This window comes from Lithobates pipiens, unplaced genomic scaffold (assembly GCF_037356315.1).
Source record: "Lithobates pipiens isolate NorthernLeopardFrog02 unplaced genomic scaffold, aLitPip1_a1.2 Scaffold_23, whole genome shotgun sequence".
Lineage (NCBI taxonomy): Eukaryota > Metazoa > Chordata > Amphibia > Anura > Ranidae > Lithobates > Lithobates pipiens.
In genome coordinates, this window is record NW_027507785.1 from 65,608,342 (window position 1) to 65,629,746 (window position 21,405).

Here is a 21,405-nt window from a genome sequence, read left to right on the forward strand (position 1 = left end):
ATTCCGACAGTCAAGAACCCGGTGACGTACAACACGTACGACGGGACTAGAAAAAGGAAGTTCAATACCCAGTAGCCAATAGCTTCTGTCTCCTAGTTGAATCTGCGCATGCGTGAGTTTTTGCATGTCGGAATTGCATACACACGATCGGAATTTCCGATAGAAAGTTTTTCCGTCAGAAAAATTGAGAACCTGCTCTCAAATTTTTGCTGGCGGGAATTTGGCCAGCTAAATTCCAATGGAGCGTACATACGGTCGCATTCCAATGAAAAGCTCTAATCTGTCTTTTGCTGGCCGAAATTCCGATCGTGTGTACGCAGCATAAGAAGAATCTCTCTTATAGCTTTTGTGCCAGTAAGGCCCCTTTCACACGGGCGCCTCCACTAAGCAGAATCCGCTTGCTCGGCGGGGGGGAAATCCCTGCTGATCCTCCATGAGCAGGCGGAAGACAGGTCTGTGTCTGCTCCACTATGCAGAGCGGACACGGACACAGCCCGTTCTCCTGTATGGGGCAATCGGATGAAAATGGTCTGCCTGTGTATTTACATCCAATGCCAACTAGACTTGTGCACAACGGCAAATTTTGTTTCATTTCGGTTCATTGTATTCGTAAAATACATAATTTCGTTCTGTTATATTCGTTATGTTAATATGTTTTTGGATAATTCGTTATTTCTGTAGGGTCGATATTTATTATACTGAATCTCAAATCATGTTGAATTCATTCGTTATCTGCGCTATAATTTCTTTCGTATTCGTTGAAATTCGATGTTTATGTATGTATATACATTCGTGATAATGATTCGTAGTTTGGAAAGTCGTTGGTTTATTGAATCTTTTAACACACACAATGACAATATCTCTTCTCCTCGGCTCAAATACAATACAACACCCTTCTCACTCACTTCTCAGGAATGCACTTTGCCAGTAATCCATCCTCCGGCACAAAATTAATCAGCTGATTGGATTGTAAGATTTACTTTGAGTTGACCTTTTGTTTTCATTAGATCTTTAATGAATTACAGATTAATGTCGTATTCATTCGTTATATTCGCTATAATTTATTTCATATTAGTTGAAATTCGTTATTTTTTTATTCGGATGCATCTGAATGTCCGAAAGATGCAAAATTCAGCCGAATTTCGATTCATTACGAAATAAATTGCAAGAGTCTAATGCCAACCAATCTGCTGAATAGATGGGGAATAGGACCACCATCTGTCTGTTTTTGGTGGACAGCTTCGGATGGCAGTGGTTGTCCGCTGACATCTGCTGCTCCATAGAAGAGACTGGATGGTCCAATCAGGTCCACCTGATAAACTAAAAGGCGGACCTGATTGGGCAGCCCATGTGAAAGGGGCCCAAGAGACAGCTACTGTAAATGATTCCACCAGAAATGCACCCCCCCCCCCCCACCCTTCCCCTAATAGAAACAGGTGTTAACCACTTTCTGACTGGCACACGGCGATGTACATCGGCAGAATGGCACGGAGAGGCAAATGGGCGTACAGGTACGTCCCTTTAAATTTGCAGCCGTGCCATCGCATGTGCGCTGCCGGCGTGCGAGCTGGTCAGGACTTCCATGAGACTCGATCGCCGCAGGGATACCCGCAATCGTCTCACGGGGAGGAAGAAAGGGGAGATGCTAAAATGTTTTTTTTTTGTTTTGTTTTTTTCATTCAACAGACCAAGTTGTCCTGCAGATGTAGCAATTAGAGGGTTCAGGCACCTAATTTACCACTGGAAGGGGTGCTTATAACGGTCACCATTTATTTATGTAAAACCTTTCATCCAAAACGGAAAAACGCTGTTCCTGTAACTGCTTATAAAGGGTCAGCTGGAGTTTGGCTTCAATTTGTTAGTATATTTAAATCTGCTAACACACCTAACACACCCCTCCCCCCAGAATAACAATGCTGCTATCCAAAGGTGTCTATGTTGCTCCCAGAGTGCAGGCACTCTACTACAGGAGATGTGTTACTCAGTGGCGTCACTAGAAGGGTGCGTTCCGCAACCCGGGTGACATCCATCCAGGGGCGGACTTGACCATTGGCCCACCTCGGCACTGCCCGAGGGCCCCGTGCCACTAGGGGACCCCATCAGGGTTGCCAGCCTCAGTAAAACCAGGGAAAGTATGTAAAAAGCTGTGTTTTTCTTTTTACATCTGTCTCTGAAATGTCCCTTACCAAAAATCCTTTTGGTCTAAAAATCCTGAGATTATAGCTACCCCACCTCTCCAGTGCCTTCTCAGCCAATAGAAACATGTCTGTGTATACTGTGTGATTGTATACTGTGTGGCCCCATAATGTCTTATTGCCTGGGGGCCCCATAATCTCCTATTGCCCAGGGGCCCCATGAGTTGTCAGTCCGCCCCTGCATCCGTCAGAGGGGTGACACCATCCCAAGGGCAGAGTCCTGCCATTCTGTAGCAGATGGAAGCTGCATGTGCTTTTTATTTGATGCAGATATATAATGTCACTCACCAAATCCCTAACCGAAGAAGTTTTCCTTCTTAAAATCCTGATTGAATGAAATCTGTTATTGCTGATTTCCAGAAGTCTGATGTCAAAGCCGCGGAACCCGGGGAGTCCTGCAACAAAAACGCACATAAAGCCGTAGTGCTGATTATTTTTCAAAGGAATAATACAGAAAACAAAAAGGATACAATAAAGTCAAAGAAGTATGTTTTGAAAAAGTCTTTTTTTATACATTTAGTATGATAAAACAATGTGGCTCATAAACAAAAGCCACGCTGTTGTTTTTTTAATACTGTTTTCACCTTTTCATTTTTTTTTATGTGCTGCTGATCCATACCTGGCTCTTTCAGCCACTTCCTGCCTACATGCACTCACACTACGTTCAGCTGCACATCATTGCTCTGGACAGCCTTCCTAAAAATTGCAACGTGGACATAGCTCCCAACTGTCCCTGATTTGGAGGGACTGTCCCTATTTTGGAGCAATGTCCCTCTTCCCCCCATCCTCATTTGTCCCTCATTTTGGTCTGATCCATATAGTTGTGTATAAAATGCACTTTTTATCTTATCTTTATCTTTTATTTTTATCTTATCTTATCAAGCGTTTCCCAGTGCTAAACCTTTCATCTAAATTCAAAAATTTCTGCATTTGTAAATTTTAAAAGCCAATATAAACGAATAGTAGTGGTAGAAAAAAAAAAAAAAAAAAGCACTTGTGGATTTGATTAACTTTTTTTTCGGTTAATTCTCCTTTAAGAGGGTGTGGCAGGGGGCGTGTCCTAAGCCTACATATGTTTGATAGTAGGTGTCCCTCATTCCCATCTCAAAATGTTGGGAGGTATGATGGTGGACCTTGCTTGTGCAGTGAGTGTCAGCTTGGAGGATTGTAGTTTCCAGCAGGGTGACCATGCGAGGACACAGCAGGGAGACAGTTGTTACTGTATACCAAGAAGTGCCTGCACAAGGACCTTCAGGGCAGGGTCACCGGGAGTTATTTTTAATAAAGTTGAAATCTGGGAAAAGTCCAAATTCTTCCTTGCACTGGGGCTGTCCCCGCACTGCAAGGATCAAATGGTCTTTTAGGTCTAGGGTCCCAGATAAACACTATTACTTACCCGATCCTCCGCTCCTTCCAGGCTGTAAAGCTGCTTTCACACGGCCGGTTTGTTGCGGTCATCTGATTCCTGCAGGAAGAGTCTGCAGATTCTTGTTGCTGGAATGACCGGGTCATGCGATCAGCATGTCGCCGCACAAAGTGTGATCAGCTGTGGCTTTTGATTCAGTGGAGCGTGCTATAAGCACCTGATTGTTGCAATGGTTAGTGTTAAATGCAATAGATATATGCATAGCAATTTTATTATTAATAATATTATAAATAGGCATTGCCTGTTTGTACTTATTTTTCATATCCTATTTACCCCTGAGGAAGGTGTAGACCCCGAAACGCGTCGAGTGAAGGATAATCTCAACATACCATCTATTTGTAACTATTGTATCATCAGTAGTGGCCGTCATGTATAATCCATTACATATGTTTTAATCTATGTATTTCTAATAGAAAGTATGAATACTTTTTCTACTACATCAAGTTGTTACATTTATCTGAGTGCTGTTAAAGTCCAAACCCCAAGGGGAACTCCTTTTTCTCTATTTACACAATAGGATGATGGCACCGTGAAAATAAATCGCTGACATTTTTCTATTTTAGCTGTGGCTTGGGACAGAAGCCTGAATGCAGCTGACATCTGTCCCTAACCACAGCTAATCGCTCTATGTGTGGCTACATGCGATCAGCAACCCGCTCATTGTTTAACTAGGCTGGGCGGCCATTGCTTATCACATAACCCAGTCATTCCAGCAGCAAGAATCCAATGGCGACAACAAACCAGCCATGCGAAAGGGGCCTAAGACCGGCTCCCGCAGTCCTCTGATGACTAATGCTCTGGTGGTCACATCATGTCTTCTGATGTCATCAAGACCAATGCAGAGCCAAGAGATCTTAGCAGAACATAAGGAGAGAGAGAGAGAGGGAGAAGAGGGGGAGAGAGAGAGAGAAGAGAAAGATAGAAGAGAAAGAGGGAAGAGAGAGATGGAGGGAGAGATAGGGGGAGGGAGAAGAGAGATGAGAGAGAAAGGAAAGAGAGAATGGGGGGAGAGAAGAGGGGGGTAATGGGGAGAGAGAAGAGGGGGGGAAAGAGAGAGAGAAGAGGGGGGAGAGAGAAGAGGGGGAGAGAGAGGGAGAGAGGAGAGGGGGGGAGAGAGAGGGAGAGAGGAGAGGGGGGAGAGAGAAGAGGGGGAAGAGAGAGAAGAGGGGAGAGAGAGAGGGAGAGAAAAGAGGGGGGAGAGAGAGGGAGAGAAAAGAGGGGGGGAGAGAGAGAAGAGGGGCGAGAGAGAGAGAGAGAGAAAGAGAAGAGGGGGGAGAGAGAGGGAAAGAAGAGGGAGGAGGGGGGAGAGAGGGGGAGAGAAGAGGGAGGAGAGCGAGAGAGAGGGGGAAGATAAGAGGGGGAGAGAGGGAGAGAAGAGGGGGAGAGAGAGAAGAGGGGGGATAGAGAGAGAGGAGGGGGAAAGTGAGAGAAGGGGGAGAGAGGAGAGGGGGGAGAAAGAGAGCGAAGAGAGGGGGAGAGAGAGAGAAAATGGGGGAAGAGAGAAGAGAAGGAGAGAATGAGAGAGAGAGAGAGGAGGGGGGAAGAGAGAAAGAGAGAGAAGAGGGGAGAGAGATAAGAGGGGGAGAGGGGTGGAAAGAGAGAGAGAGAAGGGAGAGAGAGAGAGAGAGAAGAGGGGGAAAGAGGGATAGAGAAGCGACGTGAGAGAGAAAGGAGGGGAGAGAGAATGAGAGATGAGAAAGAGGAAAGAGAGAGAAGTGAGATATGGAGGGAGACATAGAAGGGGGAGAGAGAAAAAGCGAGATGAGAGAGGGGTAAGAGAGAGAAGAGAAAAAAGGGGGGAGAGAGAGGGGGTGGTGAAAAGATAGAAACAGGTGAGAGAGATGAGAAAAGGGAAAGAGGGAGAGAGAGATACAGATGAGAGAGAGGAAATAGAGAGAAAGAAGGGGGAGGGGAGAGAGAGGAAGGGGAGAGAAAAGAGAGAAACAAATGAGAAAGAGAAAAAAAAGGGGGATTGAGGAAGAGAGGGTTAAGAGAGGGGGCAGAGAGCTAGAGAAGAGAAGAGTTTACATATTTGACCACTAGGTGTCAGTGTTGCTCATCTTTCACTTGTCGAAATCACTGACTGGCCATGTGCACTATGACATCACAATTTGTGTTGATTGAACCATTGTGTAGACTTTCTACATTTACCTGGGAAAGGCATATCTAAAATCAATAAATATGCAGTGTAAATGTGGACTGGTAAAACAAACAAAACAAAGAGTTGTGAAATCAATGTCAATAGAGTGAGAAAGAAGATCGACATTCCCTACCAGTCTAATGGGTACAACACAGGTGTAATAGTTTGCCAACTAGATGTGCAATTGATTCTTTAGAAAGATGTCAAAATATTTGATTTAGGAGGTTCTGTTCTTCTCATACACCTGAACAAGGCATTCGGTAGATCTAACCTCAAGCACTTTAAACTAATAACAAATTTACACTTTAATGTCATTTTGAAAAAAATAAAAAAGTTTGTCTTTTCAAATTTGCAATAAAATACTACCTACTGATCCTGCCTTGAATCTTGTAGTTTAGACACTTCCTGTTTAGACAACTGTCTCTCTATTGTGCTCCTGTGTTGTCATCCGATCACATGAGACCCCTGGTGGAGATTACAAGTCACAGCGACACACATTGCACAGGAATGGCCATAATCAGGAAGCCCGTCCAGAGCAATGATGTGCAGTCAGCATTGGAGTGAGTGTGTGGAGTGGCTGAAAGAGGCTGGAGGAGATCAGAGGAGATCAGAGGAGATCAGAGGCACTGAGAAGTAAAAATGGATGAAAAAAGGAAAAAAAAAAGATGCTTTGCAGAGCTTTAGCAAATGAAACGTTCTCTAGTAAGGGTTCAGATCTACTTTAAAGCAGCAAAAATTGCAGGTGGGAAATCTTTGACCAGTGATGCTGGCTTGGACCATCCTGCCCATTCTAGGGGTAGCCGGGTTCATAAAACGAATGACCTGGCAGGACACTAAACTACACTACATTACCAAAAGTAATGCAAAAACTTGTAGATCAACTGGCCCCTCCTACAAAATCAAGCGCTTATGGTTTTGGTGAAACATTTGTTGTGCAACCTAGTTGTATACAACACACATATAACCAAAATTAGGGTTTAAAGCTGCTACCTAATAAACCTGTCAAAGACAGGAGAGTACAAGTAACACAGATGCAAATTAATACATTCATCAAGGCCGCGCTAATTGACAAACGGTGTACAGCTGTCATTAGTGTATTTATAAACAGTCTATATAGGACAATAGTATAATCTGAGGGTCGATGATGTCACAGATGACGAAACACGTCAGGGCGGAGCTATATGACAACCAGCAGTGAATGTAAGCACTCTTCTTGGCGATCTCCTTGATTTTTCTGAGCTGGTAAGTCGAGCTGTCGGCGGGTAGGAAACAGCACTACGATCCCCTTTGGCACGATTGTTTATGTTAAATGCTGAATGGGCTGGACAGTGCCGGGATAAGGCCATCCAGAGTCCAGGGTGAATATGCCAAATCCTGCCCCCCCCCCCTTAAGATGTATGAGCTGTATGTGTCAGCAAAAATCCCCTTCCCCCAAAAAAAGGTTGAGCACTTACCCCCCCCCCCCCCCCCCCCGCAGCATAAATTCCCCCTCTGCCCAGTACAAGTTTGAAACCCTGCTAAAATCCCCCCCAGCACAAATCTTTGCCCCTCCCCCAGCTCAAATCCTCTCTTTGCCCATATGCCCCTAGCACAAATCCCCCCCCTCACCCCAGCAATCCTCTACCCTCCATTCCAAATCACCCCCCCCCCCCTTTCTCGCACAAATTCCCCTTCCCCAATCTCTCAACCCAGCCCAGAAATCCCCCCCCCCCTCAGCCATCCCAATTGGCACAAATCCCCCCTCCAAAAAATAATAATATATATTTCCCCTATACCAATTTACTTTTAAAGCAAATACCCCCCCCCCCATCACCCCCCTGCTAGCACAAATCTACTTCCCCCAATTCCCCCTCCCAACACAAATCCCCCCAAATCACCACTCTATTCCTAGCACCCCAACAATTCATAGCTCCTGGTGCCCCCCAAATTCCCTTTCCCAACACAAATCCCCTCCCCCCAATCTCCTTGTGGTGCCCCCTCCACCTCACATGATACCACAGTGCCCAGGGCAGCCATCCCTCATGCCCAGGGCAGCCATCCCTCCTGCCCACCCCTTGTCCCGGCCCCGGGGCTTGAATCCAATTAATAAAAGGGGCGGGCCAGGGACAGTGTTAGATGCTGCTGGATGTCCTCCAGCCAGGAAATAAGGCGAGCTTTATATGACTTGCTGCAGCTTCTGATGCACATTGTGAGAAGCTCACAGTGTGCAGTGAAATCAGAGTAAGCAATTTCAGTCCAGGAGAAGAGCTGGTACAACTGTGCAAGATGGAAGTGTTCCCCGGGGCTCAGCTTTAGGGAAATTTACTTTTTTACAATCCATAAATTGGAGTAATAAGTTGTCCTAAAAGATCTTTATTGTCTGGTGTGTACACATTGGATTATGACATAGAGGAAGTACAAATAACCGCAAGTTCCTCCAGACGATCAGAACTCCTTGTGGTCACAGACTTGGCATTATTTGAACTTTTCAGCTTCATCCTGGTAAACAGGAAAACTAGAAGTAGCTGCACTGCACCCCTGTATAGGAGTCTGCCCATTACCACAGGCTAGGTTGCGCCATTTAAAGCAACTTGAATGGTGCGATTTACAAACACAACCGACCCTTTGAGGGCAATCATAATGCTGATGTGACCCACTATCAAGTTGCATTTGCCACCCCTGGGTTAGAGGATCTGCCGCTAGCTGGAGGCCCAGGAGGAGGGAGGCCACGGCCGGACAGTGATCTCCAGCTCGGTGGTTGAGAACCATTGTTTCAAAGAACTCTGATCTACAGAAAAAGCCAATTTTGTTTTAGGTTGGCCAAAGGTAGGTGGAAATCTCTAATGCCTGGCACACACAATCAGATTGTTGGCTAACAAAGCGTCAAACCTTTGTCCGAAGGGCGTGTGCCAGGAACTTGTCTTGCATACAAACGGTACACAATTGTCGGCCAACAAACACAAACGTAGTGATGTACTACGAGAAATTTCAGCTCTTGAGCGCCACCCTTTGGGCACCTTCTGCTAATGTCGTATTTGGTGAGCATTGATTCCGAGCATGCGTGTTTGTACTTTGGACTTGTGTGAAGGACTTGTGTACAGACGATACAAAAATCTGACAACAGACCATTGTCCGCTGAAAATTTACTAGCCAACATTTGTTGGTGGAAAGTTGGACTTTCCACCAACCCAACCCCTATCACTAAATAACCACTCTAGGCATACCCCACTGGATCAAATATAAGTCAGTTCAGCAGGTACCAGCTGAGATCCTTCCTTGGGCAGGCTGATTGCACCCAAGCCCATCCAATCGACTTGGGTACAAGCATCCTGTCGGATTTTTAGCATGCAATTACTGCCTGTTGCTATAGCCGCTAGCAGTAATCATTGTGTTCTGCCGGGAGGGATTCCCCCTATCAACACTGACTGCATTAACGGGGGAATCAAGCACAGATACATAGAAAATATGGGCTGGCCATAGATGATTTGTTTCTCTCAATTAGCTGATCAAATTATAATGAAGGGATATCCACACAAGCAGGATAGATGGAGGAATCCTCCACGCCACGCCATTGTATTCTGACAGCGGGGATTCCTCCACTGTCAGAATACACTGATCAGTATTGCAACTGATTGGCTGCAGCTGCTAAACAAATTAAATCTTTCCAACAGTCCTGTTCAACAAAAGTCGATTGTTATATTAACTTCTGTCGAGCAAGAACGCCCATAGATGGATCAGAATTCGGCTAGTCCCTGCTGAACCATCCAAATTGTGCTCCATCTGTGGCCAGCTATTTAGACGGGTTTATTCCTATCTTCAAGCTCCTCAAGCCAAATTTTACATTCATGGCGCAGGCTCCCGCCGGCCCTTTAAGGGGTTTGGACTGCCAGGAGCCAGGGCGGGGCTTATGGCCATGTGACTGATGTGGCAGCCAGTCACAGCAGTCACATTGCCATAAGCCCCGCCCTGCCTCCTGGCAATCCAAACCCATTAAAGGGCCGGATGGAGCCTGCGCCAAGAGTGTAAAATTTGGCTTGAGGAGCTTGAAGATAGGATAGAATAGATAGTCACATGATCGGAAAACTCCCGATCGCAAGATTGAAAGCTTTCAGGTAGCCGAAAGGTCACTGTGCTGGGAGCGCACACACTCTCGGCACTGATCTGTTGGCGCCAATGCACGCAAATATGCAGACTCTCAGCGACATGCCCCGGCTGTCGAGAGGCCGCCTTTCTTTGCGTGCGCTCGGCGCCAACAGGTTAAAGGATTACTCCGCTTTGAACTGAATTTTCAGTGCTAGGTGGATGGTGATGAGTAGAATCGCCCCGGCAGGCTCTCAGGTCTCTGGGGGTGATAAAAGTCCACTATGGGAAGTCTCACGTTTGCTCCATTATTTATTTTCTTTATTAATAAGTGTCGGTCATTTACTTAAAAAGTATTTCCCTTACAGGGTTCTGAACAGTACATCGAATTACCTGACACATTTATTGAAACAGCGATCTGTACGCAAGGCTTCTTGTCCCACTGGACGATGGAGACGTTGAGGGCATCTGGGGGAAGGTTCCGAGGGGACGTCAAATTCTCCGACTTTTTTATAAGAGAGAGCGGATACTCTGTTGAAAAAAAACAGAAGGTGATCAAACATCACTGAATAAATCATGAAGGTGTATCTATAGCCATGGATGGATTGGGGAATGGGGAGGGTTAGACCCTCTGGCAGTGTTTTATTGTTGGTCTCCCCGATGAGAAGGTTAACCCTCTTTGTGTGTCCTGGTGATCACTAACATTGAGACATAAAGTGATGGGAATCCAGGGTGTTGGGGGGGGGGGGCGACTTACACTTTCAGCAACAACTATCATGCACATAGGACATGCACACACAAAGGCGTCCAGGGGAGGAATATGCAAAAGCGTCTAGGTGTGTTTAGGCCCGTCAAGAATTGGGGCGTTCATTCATTCCATTGGCCAGAATATTAATGTAAAAAAAATGTGATGCAGAAGTGTTGCTAGTAGTGTTAACAGGGTCTTAGGGCTAATTCACACCAAAGAAACGCTGAATACGAGCAGGATCAGTTTCTGCATGTGCTTTTTTGATGCATTTTTACTGTAACCCCTTCCCGCCTGTGCTATAGCCAAATCAGTGCTGCCTATCGGTGCCACCTATTAGTGCCACCTATCTGTGCCACCTATCCGTGCCCATCAGTACAGTCTTTATCAGTCCTGCCTATCAGTGCCACCTTCCAGTGCCCATCAGTGCTGCCTATTGGTGCACACCAGTGGCCATCAGTGCTGCCTATTAGTTCTTCCCATCAGTGCCGCCTATCAGTTAAAAAGCCTTACCAGTGCCGCCACATCATTGCCTATCAGTGCCACCTATCAGTGCAACATATCAGTGCAGCCTTTATCAGTCCTGCCTATCAGTGCTGCCCATCAATGCCACCTATTAGACCCACCTATCAGTGCCCATCAGTGCAGCCCATCAGTGCTGCCTATTAGTCCCGTCTATCAGTGCCATCTATCAGTGCACTTCTGTGCCACCTATCAGTGTCCATCAGTGCTGCCTACCAGTGCCGCCTATCAGTTAAAAAGCCTCACCAGTGCAGCCCTTTCGGTGCCCATCAGTAAAGGATTACCTGTTTGCAAAACTTTATAACTAACTATGAAAAATATTTGTATGTTTTTTGAAAAATTGGTGGTATTTTTTCATTTGTTTAGCAAAAAAAACAAAACCCAGTGGTGAGTAAATAAAACCGCAATTGTCATTCAAAATGCGACAGCACTGAAAGCCAAAAATTGGCCTAGGCAGGAAGGGGGTAAAAGTGCCCAGTAGGCAAGTGGTTAAATAAGGACACGTGCATTCTGGTGCGTTTTACTTAGTTCCAGCGCAGATCAGCGCAGAAAAAATGCAGCATGTTCTATTTTTATTCTGGAACTGACCGCACTATTGTGAGCTATGCCATTGGAAACCATATAACCTACCATCCATGCGTTTTTGATGCAGAAAAAAAAACCTCAGCGGACAGCATGTGGTGTGAAGTGGCCCTTATAGACAACAACTGGCAGAGAGGACTATAGCCAACAGAAGCTCTCCTACCCATAGACAACATAGGGGCTTAACTGTTCCTAATTATCAAAGTAATCTAAAAAAAAAAAAGGAATTATATAAAAAAAAAAATCCAAACTTTATTTTCTGATCATATAAAATCTAAATAGACCCACAGATTACAAATCTGCGTGTTATTACACAATTGGGTTACTTTTGCAATTGTACCAATAAAATATCATAACCTTCAATTATCCCCTCCACCTCCTACTCATCTGAACCAATTATACTTCAGCACATAGGTAATTAACATTCGATTTTCCAGCTGATTCTTGTGGAGGGATGACACCACTTCTCAACATGTGCCAGACATTAAAATCTGCGTCTCCAGGAGAAAATACAGAGGTAGTACATAATCGCATTCCATGTACTCGGCCAACGAGGCACGCAATCCGAGTACACCCAATGTGTGGGGGGAGGGGCTGCAGGGGATATAAAGATCCTGCCATATCAATGGCCTTTCCCAACCTTCCTAGTCCTGAGTAGGGATGATCTCAGGTGTATTCGCATTGCCCGATCTCTGCAGCCGCACATCGGGGCAATGTCTCGCTGCCTGTGATTAGCACAGCTCTGCGCCAACTTCCTGGCGGGCTCTGCACGTGTTCCATGCGAACACGCCTGAGCTCATCCCTACTCCTGAGGAACCCCTTGAAATAATTTTCTGGTCTCAGCGAACCCTTGCTAAAACTTATATCTACAACCCATGACGTCCTATTTTTCCCACAAATAGAGCTTTCTTTTGGTGGTATTTGATCACCTCTGCCGTTTTTATTTTTTGCGCTATAAACAAAAAATGAGCACCAATTTTGAAAAAAAACGCATTATTTTTTACTTTTTGCTATAATAAATATCCCCCAAAAATATATATAAAAAAAATGTGTTCCTCAGTTTAGGCCGATACGTATCCTTCTACATATTTTTGGTAAAAAAAATAAAAATCCAATAAGCAATTATTGATTGGTTTGCGCAAAAGTTATAGCGTCTACAAAATAGGGTATAGTTTTATGGCATTTTTTTTAATAGTTTTTTTTTTAAATGGCGGCGATCAGCGATTTTTATCAAGACTGCGACATTATGGCGGACACATCAGACATTTTTGACACATTTTTGGGACCATTGTCATTTATACAGCAATCAGTGCTATACAAATGCAGTGAGTCCTGTGTAAATGACACTGGCAGTGAAGGGGTTAACCAGGAGGTGGCAGTGTAGGGATTTAAAGTGGTTCTGCACCTAAAATAAAAATATTAAAAGCCAGCAGCTACTAATATTGCAGCTGCTGACTTAATAAAATCACACTTACCTGTCTCAGGGTCCAGCGATGTCGGCGGCAGATGACGAGCGATCGCTCGTCTCACTGCTGCCCCCGCCACCATCCTCTGTCAGGGAATCGGGAAGTGAAGCATTACAGCTTCACTGCCCGGATCCCTACTGCGCATGCGCGAGTCGCGCTGCGTGTCTTTTATGGTCCCCCGCTGTGTCTCTGGGAACTGTGTGTTTCCCAGAACACAACGGGGGGGGGCGGGGCGTCTGCGGCGGTCTGGCCGGAAGTGGGTGCAGATACCTGGATTATCCAGGTAACTGCATCCCCCTCCCCCCTGAAAGGTGCCGATTGTGGCACCGGAGGGGGGAGGGATCAGATTAGCGGAACTTCCCCTTTAGGGTGAAGAACTGCTTTAAGTGTGTCCTAGGGGCATGTTGCTAACTGTGGGAGGGCGTGGCTGTGTTTTACACATTACTGATCTCTGCTCCAATCACAGGGAGCAGAGATCAGTGTCACTGTTGCTAGGCAGAACAGGGAGATGCTTTTTTTTTCCAAATATATTTTGGCACTTTACTGTTATAAATATGTGTAAAATGCAAAACTGCGGTGGGTGTAACAACATGTCCGCTTCCCCCTTCTCAGTGTATCTTTACTGTGGACGAGTGCGGGGTGTAGCAAGATGGCGGCGACGCAACCTCACTTCCGTAGCAAACTGTGATGGGTCACCAAATATGTCATTACACCGGCTTCATTCGGGTCTTTGGCTAGCCGGCGGACGTGTCAGCTGCTTGCTCTGGCCTCCTGGTGGGACAGGAGAGCCCGGTAGAGCCGCGGAAGGCATCGGGAGGGGACAACCCTCCCGCAACTTAGGATAACAGCCAAGCGTCTTTTATCCGCATCAGTTGTTATCCCAAAAAAAGCCAACCGCCGACTCTAAAAAAAGCAGTACCGGGGTGATGCCTGCAGCTGCATATCAACCCCCGGTACAGCCTCTTCAAGCTGAGAACGCATATTTGCGTACGTTCGGCATGAAGGGGTTAATCTGCAATCAAAAGACACAATGTTCATGACTAATATAAAAGAACAAAAATAAACACTTACCTATTCGTCTGTATGCCTGTAATAAAGGAGAAAAAAAATGAAAAGCAGTTAGATACACAGTAAAAAAATTGTTAATATTCAAATATTAAATTGTATCCTGAAGTTAAATCTATTTAAAAAAAATTCTAATTGCCAAACTGGTTATAGATTACATTCGCATCAAAAAGTAAAAGTGTATCTGAACCCAAGAACAAAAATCGAATATATTTCTGCTTAGTAGTCTTTAGATGTTGTGGCTGCAATTTTATTTTATTTTTTATTATTTTTTTTATTTTTTTCCCTTATTTTTTGCCTGATCACAATGGAGACCTATTGATTAGTACATTTTGAACATGTGTATTTATTATACATATTGATCACTTTTTCAATGGTTTCTCCCCACCCCCTCCTTTCTTATAGGAGAAATCTGATACGTTGTACTAAATCTGACTCTATAGTTCCTTTTGTATCAATAGTGAAACTCATTAAAGAGGAAGTAAAGGCATTAAAAAAAAAAAAAAAATGCAACCTGCATGGCAAAGGCATAATGAGCTAGTATGCATAGCATCCCTCCCCTCCAATCATCTCTCAGAGCTCTCCCCTCTGAGCTCTGCAGATTGTGATTTCAGCTCTCTGGCCCTTTTTTTCTGACAGCTCAGACAAGCTTTATAAATTCGGGATTTTGAACAGTGGCGGCCACTCCATTAAGGACACAGAAGCACCGCCCCCTAATCCAAGCACCCAGGCCCTAATCTACATGCAGGGTGCCAGACGCATGGATTTCAATGTGTTTTTTTTTTTTTTTTATTAAGCACATGATTAGAGCCTGAGGCAAGCTGGAGCGAGGAGCAGCAGGTGGAGGGGCAGCAACAGCCTCTTCCAGCTTCCCGAAGCCCTACCCGTATCCAGCACCACCTTATCATTGGCCTCCTAAGGTAAGGCCACTGATTGCCGGGTGTGAGTGAGGGGGCCAGGTTAGTTTGCCCCCCCCCCCCCACCAAATAAATATTGTGCACCAGCCACCACTGATTTTGAACAGCTGTAGAGAAGAGAAGACTTCAGATAAACAGGTACAACTCTCTGTCCTGTAATATCCCCACCGCAGTAGCAAGGGAATGAGGAGAGGAGGGAAGCCAGCACCACCGCGGGACAGGGGGCCAACAAGAGAGGAAAAGCCGAGGCATTAGGGGGAATCGACATCGCACATTGTGATTTGGGAGTGCCTAGGCACACCTGCCACACCCCCTGCGCACACCTATGGCTGTGCTGTATCTATGAAGGCGCACCATTGTCACCCACTACAAGCACACCTGATTTGGACTCCCTCTATCTCCATAACATCGGGGGGGGGGGGGGGGGGGTCCTGTACTAAAAAAGTTGTAGTAAGAAGACACAATTTTGTACAGCACTGAGCAAACTGTTGGTGGTATATACATTTTGTATAGTATTAAGAAGAAGAAGAAGAAAGTAGTAGCAAGAAGACAATGACTTTCCTAAGCCCTGCCTCTGTGAAGAACTAATGCTAACCGAGGGAACATGGAAAAAAAATCAGGGTCTAACTAGGACTGAACTAACTAGCACTAAACAGGAAGTAAAGACAAAGGGAGAAACCAAATCACACCAATAAACAAGTTACAGCGGCCCTAAACCCAGTAGTGTATCATAGCTCCCAACTGTCCCGGATTTTGAGGGACTGTCCCTGATCTGGAGCAATGTCCCTCATTCCTCCTCATTTTGGTCTGATCTTTATAGATGTATATAAAATGCACTTTTTATCTATCAAAAGGAGCGCTAAACCTTTCATCTGATTTCTAAATTGCTGCATTTGTCAATTCCAAAAGCCAATATAAAGGAATAGTAGTGGTAAAAAAAAGCACTTGTGGGTTTAACAAATCTTGTTTTTTTTTGTAAAATTCTCCTTTAAGGGGGCGTGGCAGGGGGTGTGTCCTATGCCTGCATACTTTTGCTGATAGGTGTCCCTCATTCCCATCTCAAAAAGTTGGGAGGTATGGTGTATTTAGGTTTTGTGCTGCCCTGGGCCTGACTAAACTCGTGCACCCCCTAATTTAAATATGACCCACCCCTTCCTGTCAAGGCCACACCCCTTACTGTTTAAGACCCGCCCTGGAAATAGGGACACAACAAGTTCTGAGTGCTGGGGGGGGTCAATGGATTCCCTTAATTTGCATAGATTTCCTCTCACTTCCTGTTTGGCTATGAGGCAGGAAGTGAAGGGAAATGGGACAGGGATGGTAAAAAAATAAACTGACAGGGGCTATAACCCTCCCTTATTCTATCCCCCCAAAAAAGTGTTGCCTATAGTTCTACTTTAACCACTTGCTTACTGGGCACTTAAACCCCCCTCAGTCCCAGACCAATTTTCAGCTTTCAGCGCTGATGCACTTTGAGTGACAATTACGCGGGCATACAACACTGTACCCAAATGAAATTTTTATCATTTTTTTCCCACAAATAGAGCTTTCTTTTGGTGGTATTTAGTTACAGCTCGGAGTTTTATTTTTTGCTAAACAAACAAAAAAAGATGCAAAAAATAAATAAAAAAAATCATGTTTTAATAGTTTGTTATAAAATTTTGCAAACGGGTCATTTTTCTCCTTCATTGAAGTGCGCTGATTAGATTGCACTGATAGGCTGCATTGGTGGGCACTGATGGGCTGCATTGGTGGGCACTGATGGGCTGCATTGGTGGGCACTGATAGGCTGCACCGGTGGGCACTGATAGGCATAGTTAAGGCGGCACTAATAGGCACAGATAAGGCGGCACCGATGGGCACAGATAAGGCGGCACTGATGGGCAAAGATGGGCACAGATAAGATGGCACGGATGGGTGGCACGGATAAGTGGCACGGATGGGTGGCACGGATGGGCACTGATAGGTACCACAGATAGATGGGACTGATGGGCACTGATAGGTGGCACTGATAGGTGGCTCTGATAGGTGGCACTGCTGGGCACTGATGGGCGGCACTGCTGGGCACAGATGGGCGGCACTGCTGGGCACTGATGGGCGGCACTGGGGTGCAGCACCTTTGAGGAAGATTGGGTGGCACTGTGGGTGGCACTGTGGGTGGCACTGTGGGGTGGCACTGTGGGTGGCACTGTGGGTGGCACTGTGGGCACTATGGGCACTGACGGGGGGCACTGACGGGGGGCACTTACTTTTGCTTTTATTTTATTTCAGGATGGCACTGCGGGAGGCAGGTGGGCACAGGCAGGTGGCAGGTGGTCCCTTGTATTGATGGCCGTGATCGGGACTGATGTCCCGATCACGGCCGCCGGCGATCGGCTTTTTTTTTCTCTCCTCGCGCTGTCAGCGCGAGGAGGAATAATAGCCGATTACCGGCTCCGTTCTATCACATGATCAGCTGTCATTGGCTGACAGCTGATCACGTGATAAGGGGTCGGGATCGACCCCTTACACGGATCGGTGATCAGGCGAGTCTCACGGACTCGCCGATCACAGAGCGCGCCGCGCGCGCCCCTCAGGGGGCGCGCAGGCCGCTCGTAACCGGGACCACGTCAATAGACGTAGTCCCGGAAATGTAGGTCCGCGCTAATGCCGTCATTTGGCAATAGCGCGGATCTGTAGTGGTTAAAGGGGGTGGGCCAGCTGAAAAACATTTTTTTTAAAAAGTCAGAAGCTACAAACACTGTAGCTGCTGACTTTTAAAGAGGAAGTAAAGGGAAAAAAATAAAATGAATAAAAAACACACCCTGCAAGGCAAAGGCATAATGAGCTAGTATGCATAGCATACTAGCTCATTATGAATAACTTATCTGAGAACGAAGCCCCCTAAGCGGTCCTTCGTCTTCCTCTTCGGCACTGCCACGAATCCCGCAGTGACTTCCGGGTCTCGCGGCTCCAGCGCTGTGATTCGCGGAGCCGCGATGATGTCACTCCCGCGCATGCGCACGGGAGCCGACACTCGCAGCATACCGCCGCGATCTGTGGCCTGCCCAGTGCACCTGCGTGCCGCTGTCTACTAGTGGTGGCTGTCTTCGGGTAAATATCTCCTAAACCGTGTAGGTTTAGGAGATATTTCTTGGACCTACAGGTAAGCCTTAATCTAGGCTTACCTGTAGGTCAAAGTGGTTTGTAAGGGTTTACAACCACTTTAATAAGCAGACTTACCTTTACAGGGTGCCTGCGATGTCGACCGCCCGAGGCTGACCCGTCCCTCGGCTCTCGGGTCCCGGCGCCGCCATTCTATCTAAGGGAAACAGGCAGTGGAGCCTTGCGGCTTCACTGCCCGTTTCCTAGTGCACATGCGCAAGTCATGAAGCGCTTTGTGAATGGGACGCGCTGTGTTCTGGGACACATAGTTCCCAGAACACACAGCGCCACATTACCCAGAAGACAATGCGAGGAGGAGAGAAGACTGAAGATCACCTCGGATTAGGAAGAGGCGGATTAGGACGATCTAGCAACAGGCATTTCTGGTAAATTTAAAAATCCCCCCACCCCCACAGTTGCGGAATGTCGGCCGCCCGCATACAGGAAACAGTGTGGCCGCTTTATGGGGACGCTAGACTAATCTGCCTCTCAGCTGAGTCTGCCCCATAAGAGCACAAGCCAACAGGGACTCTTTCCATGCTGCCCCCCTGCAAAGTGCTGCCCTAGGCCAGGATACAGCGTTACCTAAACCACCACTAGATGTCAGCATACTACATACCGGTAACATTGGTAATCTGACACATACAACACAGCATGATCACACATACAATAAGTAGGACAGAACATATGGTTTGTTTTTAGCATATGTTTGTAGGGGATTTCCTGATTTTATTTTTTCTAATAAAAATAATTGCTCTGTAAAAACCTATTTTTTTATGGCTATATGACTGACATGCTTATTACTATGAAAGTCCCATTTCTCTTTTGTGTGTGTCACATTTCCTGTATATACAATCCCCATAGAACACAGAAAACACTAGATAACCATAGAGAAGAAATGATCTCCACAACAAATGTCCTCGGAGCTTCTCGGTGACACCAGACCTCGCCTTTCTTCTAGTTTTCTATAGACGGTTACCATTGTCACTTTTCAGACACAAACACTTTTTTTTTTCCCCGCATCTTCTGGATTCTTGTTACTGAAGCCGCTTTGCAAAATTCCTTTCTGGTCAGTAGATTTGTTTGGGACTTTGGTGTAAAGAATCATTGCAGGTGTGTGAGAAATAACTGTGATCAGTGAGGCGTTTAGTGATGTCGATTCTCAGGAATGAAGGGGGAAGAGGCTGTCTATGGACGGGAAGAAACGATCGGTGAATACAGCTGAGAGCGATGGAAAACAGGAAACTGGGAGTTTTCTTTCATCACAGACCAATTCAAATCGATTGGAAATTTTTTAGCAAAACATTGGCCAGCTTTGTGTGAGGATAGGATATTAGAGAAGGTTCTTCTGTCTAGACCAGGTGTCTCCAAACTTAGGCCCATGGGCCACATCCGGCCCACTACAGGCAGCTGGGGCCGTTGGCCTATCCGTGTGCCTATGGTCCCTGCTTCAACTTGATGTAAGGGGGGACTCTGATGTAAGGGGTGACTCTGCTAGGGACCTTGATATTAAAGGTGAGACTTTGATGTAAAGGGGGACTTTGTTGGAGTCTCTGATGGAAGGGGAGACTTTGTTGGAAGCTCAGATTTAAGGGTGGGGGCTCTAATGGGGACCCTGATGTAAAGGAAAGACTCTTAGGCCCCTTTCACACTGGGGCGGTGCGGGCGTCGGCGGTAAAGCGCCGCTATTTTTAGCGGCGCTTTACCGTCGTTTTAGCAGCGGTATGCGGCCACAAGCGGGGCGGTTTTAACCCCCCCGCCAGCGGCCGAAAAAAGGGTTAAAACCGCCCGCTAAGCACTGCTGCAGTAGAGCTTTGCCAGCGGTATAGCCACGCTGCCCCATTGATTTCAATGGGTAGGAGTGGTTTAGTCCATGCACGCTAAAGATGCGGCTAGCATGAGTTTTTTCACCGTCCTGCCAGCGCACCGCTCCAGTGTGAAAGCCCTCTGGCTTTCACACTGGAGTGAAAGGGGCCATTTTTTTCAGGCGCTACACAGGCGCTATTTTTAGCGCTGTAGCGCCTGAAAACCACCCCAGGGTGAAAGGGGCCTTAAGGAGACCATGAACTAAGGGGGACTCTGATGAGGGTTGTGAAGTGAGGAGGGACTCTGATGTAAGGGGGCATCATTAGTGGAGTCTGGGGGCAGATTTGGCATCACTGGGGGGAGGGGGGGCCATGATGTCAGCAAGAGCAGTTTGGCCACACCCACTGTTTGCTGCAGCGCCCTGCATTACCACTCTCCATGGGGGGCACCCAAAGGTGTCCCAGGTCTTTTGTAATCCTACCAGTGATGGCGAACCTTGGCACCCCAAATGTTTTGTAACTACATTTCTCATGATGCTCAACTACACTGCAGAGTGCATGAGCATCATGGGAAATGTAGTTCCAAAACATCTGGAGTGCCAAGGTTTGCCACCACTGCTATAGTGTATACTACGAAAACGAATGTGCCCTGTGCCGCTAAAGTGTTCGGGTTTGGCTTGAAGAAAAGGTGCCAACCCTAGCCCCGAGCCTACCCTTTTTTTAAGCCAATAACAGCCTCGGGCTCTAATCACGTGCTTCTAAAAAAAAAAAAAAATCCATGCATCCGGCGCCCTGCATGTGCCAGGCGCATGGACTAGGGGGGTGGCGCCCCTGTGCCCGGTATGGACGGGCCACCACTAAGACAAAACATATTGTCAGGGGGAGTACTGTGATCTCTATGGGTGGTAATAAATACCTGGAGGGGGATCAGGTACATATTACTTAGCGTGCATGGACTTATCATGTAAAATATATTTGGTGATAGGTTCACTTTAAGACATTGTGGAGAGGATGGGATAAATCTACAAATAGATAGATAAATGATAATGTGCCATGTGATATGTTCTGGGCGTACCGAGGAGAAAATAATTGCACCATGGAAGGTATAATTACGCGTTTTGGTTAATAGGTGAAATATCTTGACAATAGATTAATCTGGCAGGGTGACTCATTTTCTTTTATAGGAGATTACCTCTGCATTGCGATGACATGACAAGTCGCCGCATTTTTAGATCCGGAAGATACGCGCTCAGTTTTTAGCTATTCATTTACTAACAGTACAAAGTGTAACCTGTACACACTCTGTATTTCCAGGGGTCTCATCACTGTAGTTTTGGTG

At 46.3% G+C, this 21,405-nt stretch overlaps 1 protein-coding gene across 1 annotated transcript in view; it reads right to left on the reverse strand.

Moving 5' to 3' along the window:
• Positions 1-21,405, reverse strand: part of IL17RE (interleukin 17 receptor E) — a 114,340-nt gene that overhangs the window by 48,788 nt on the left and 44,147 nt on the right. The window contains 3 exon segments of the mRNA XM_077451778.1: positions 2,484-2,590; positions 10,214-10,351; positions 14,207-14,222. Coding sequence (XP_077307904.1) covers positions 2,484-2,590; positions 10,214-10,351; positions 14,207-14,222 — 261 coding nt within the window.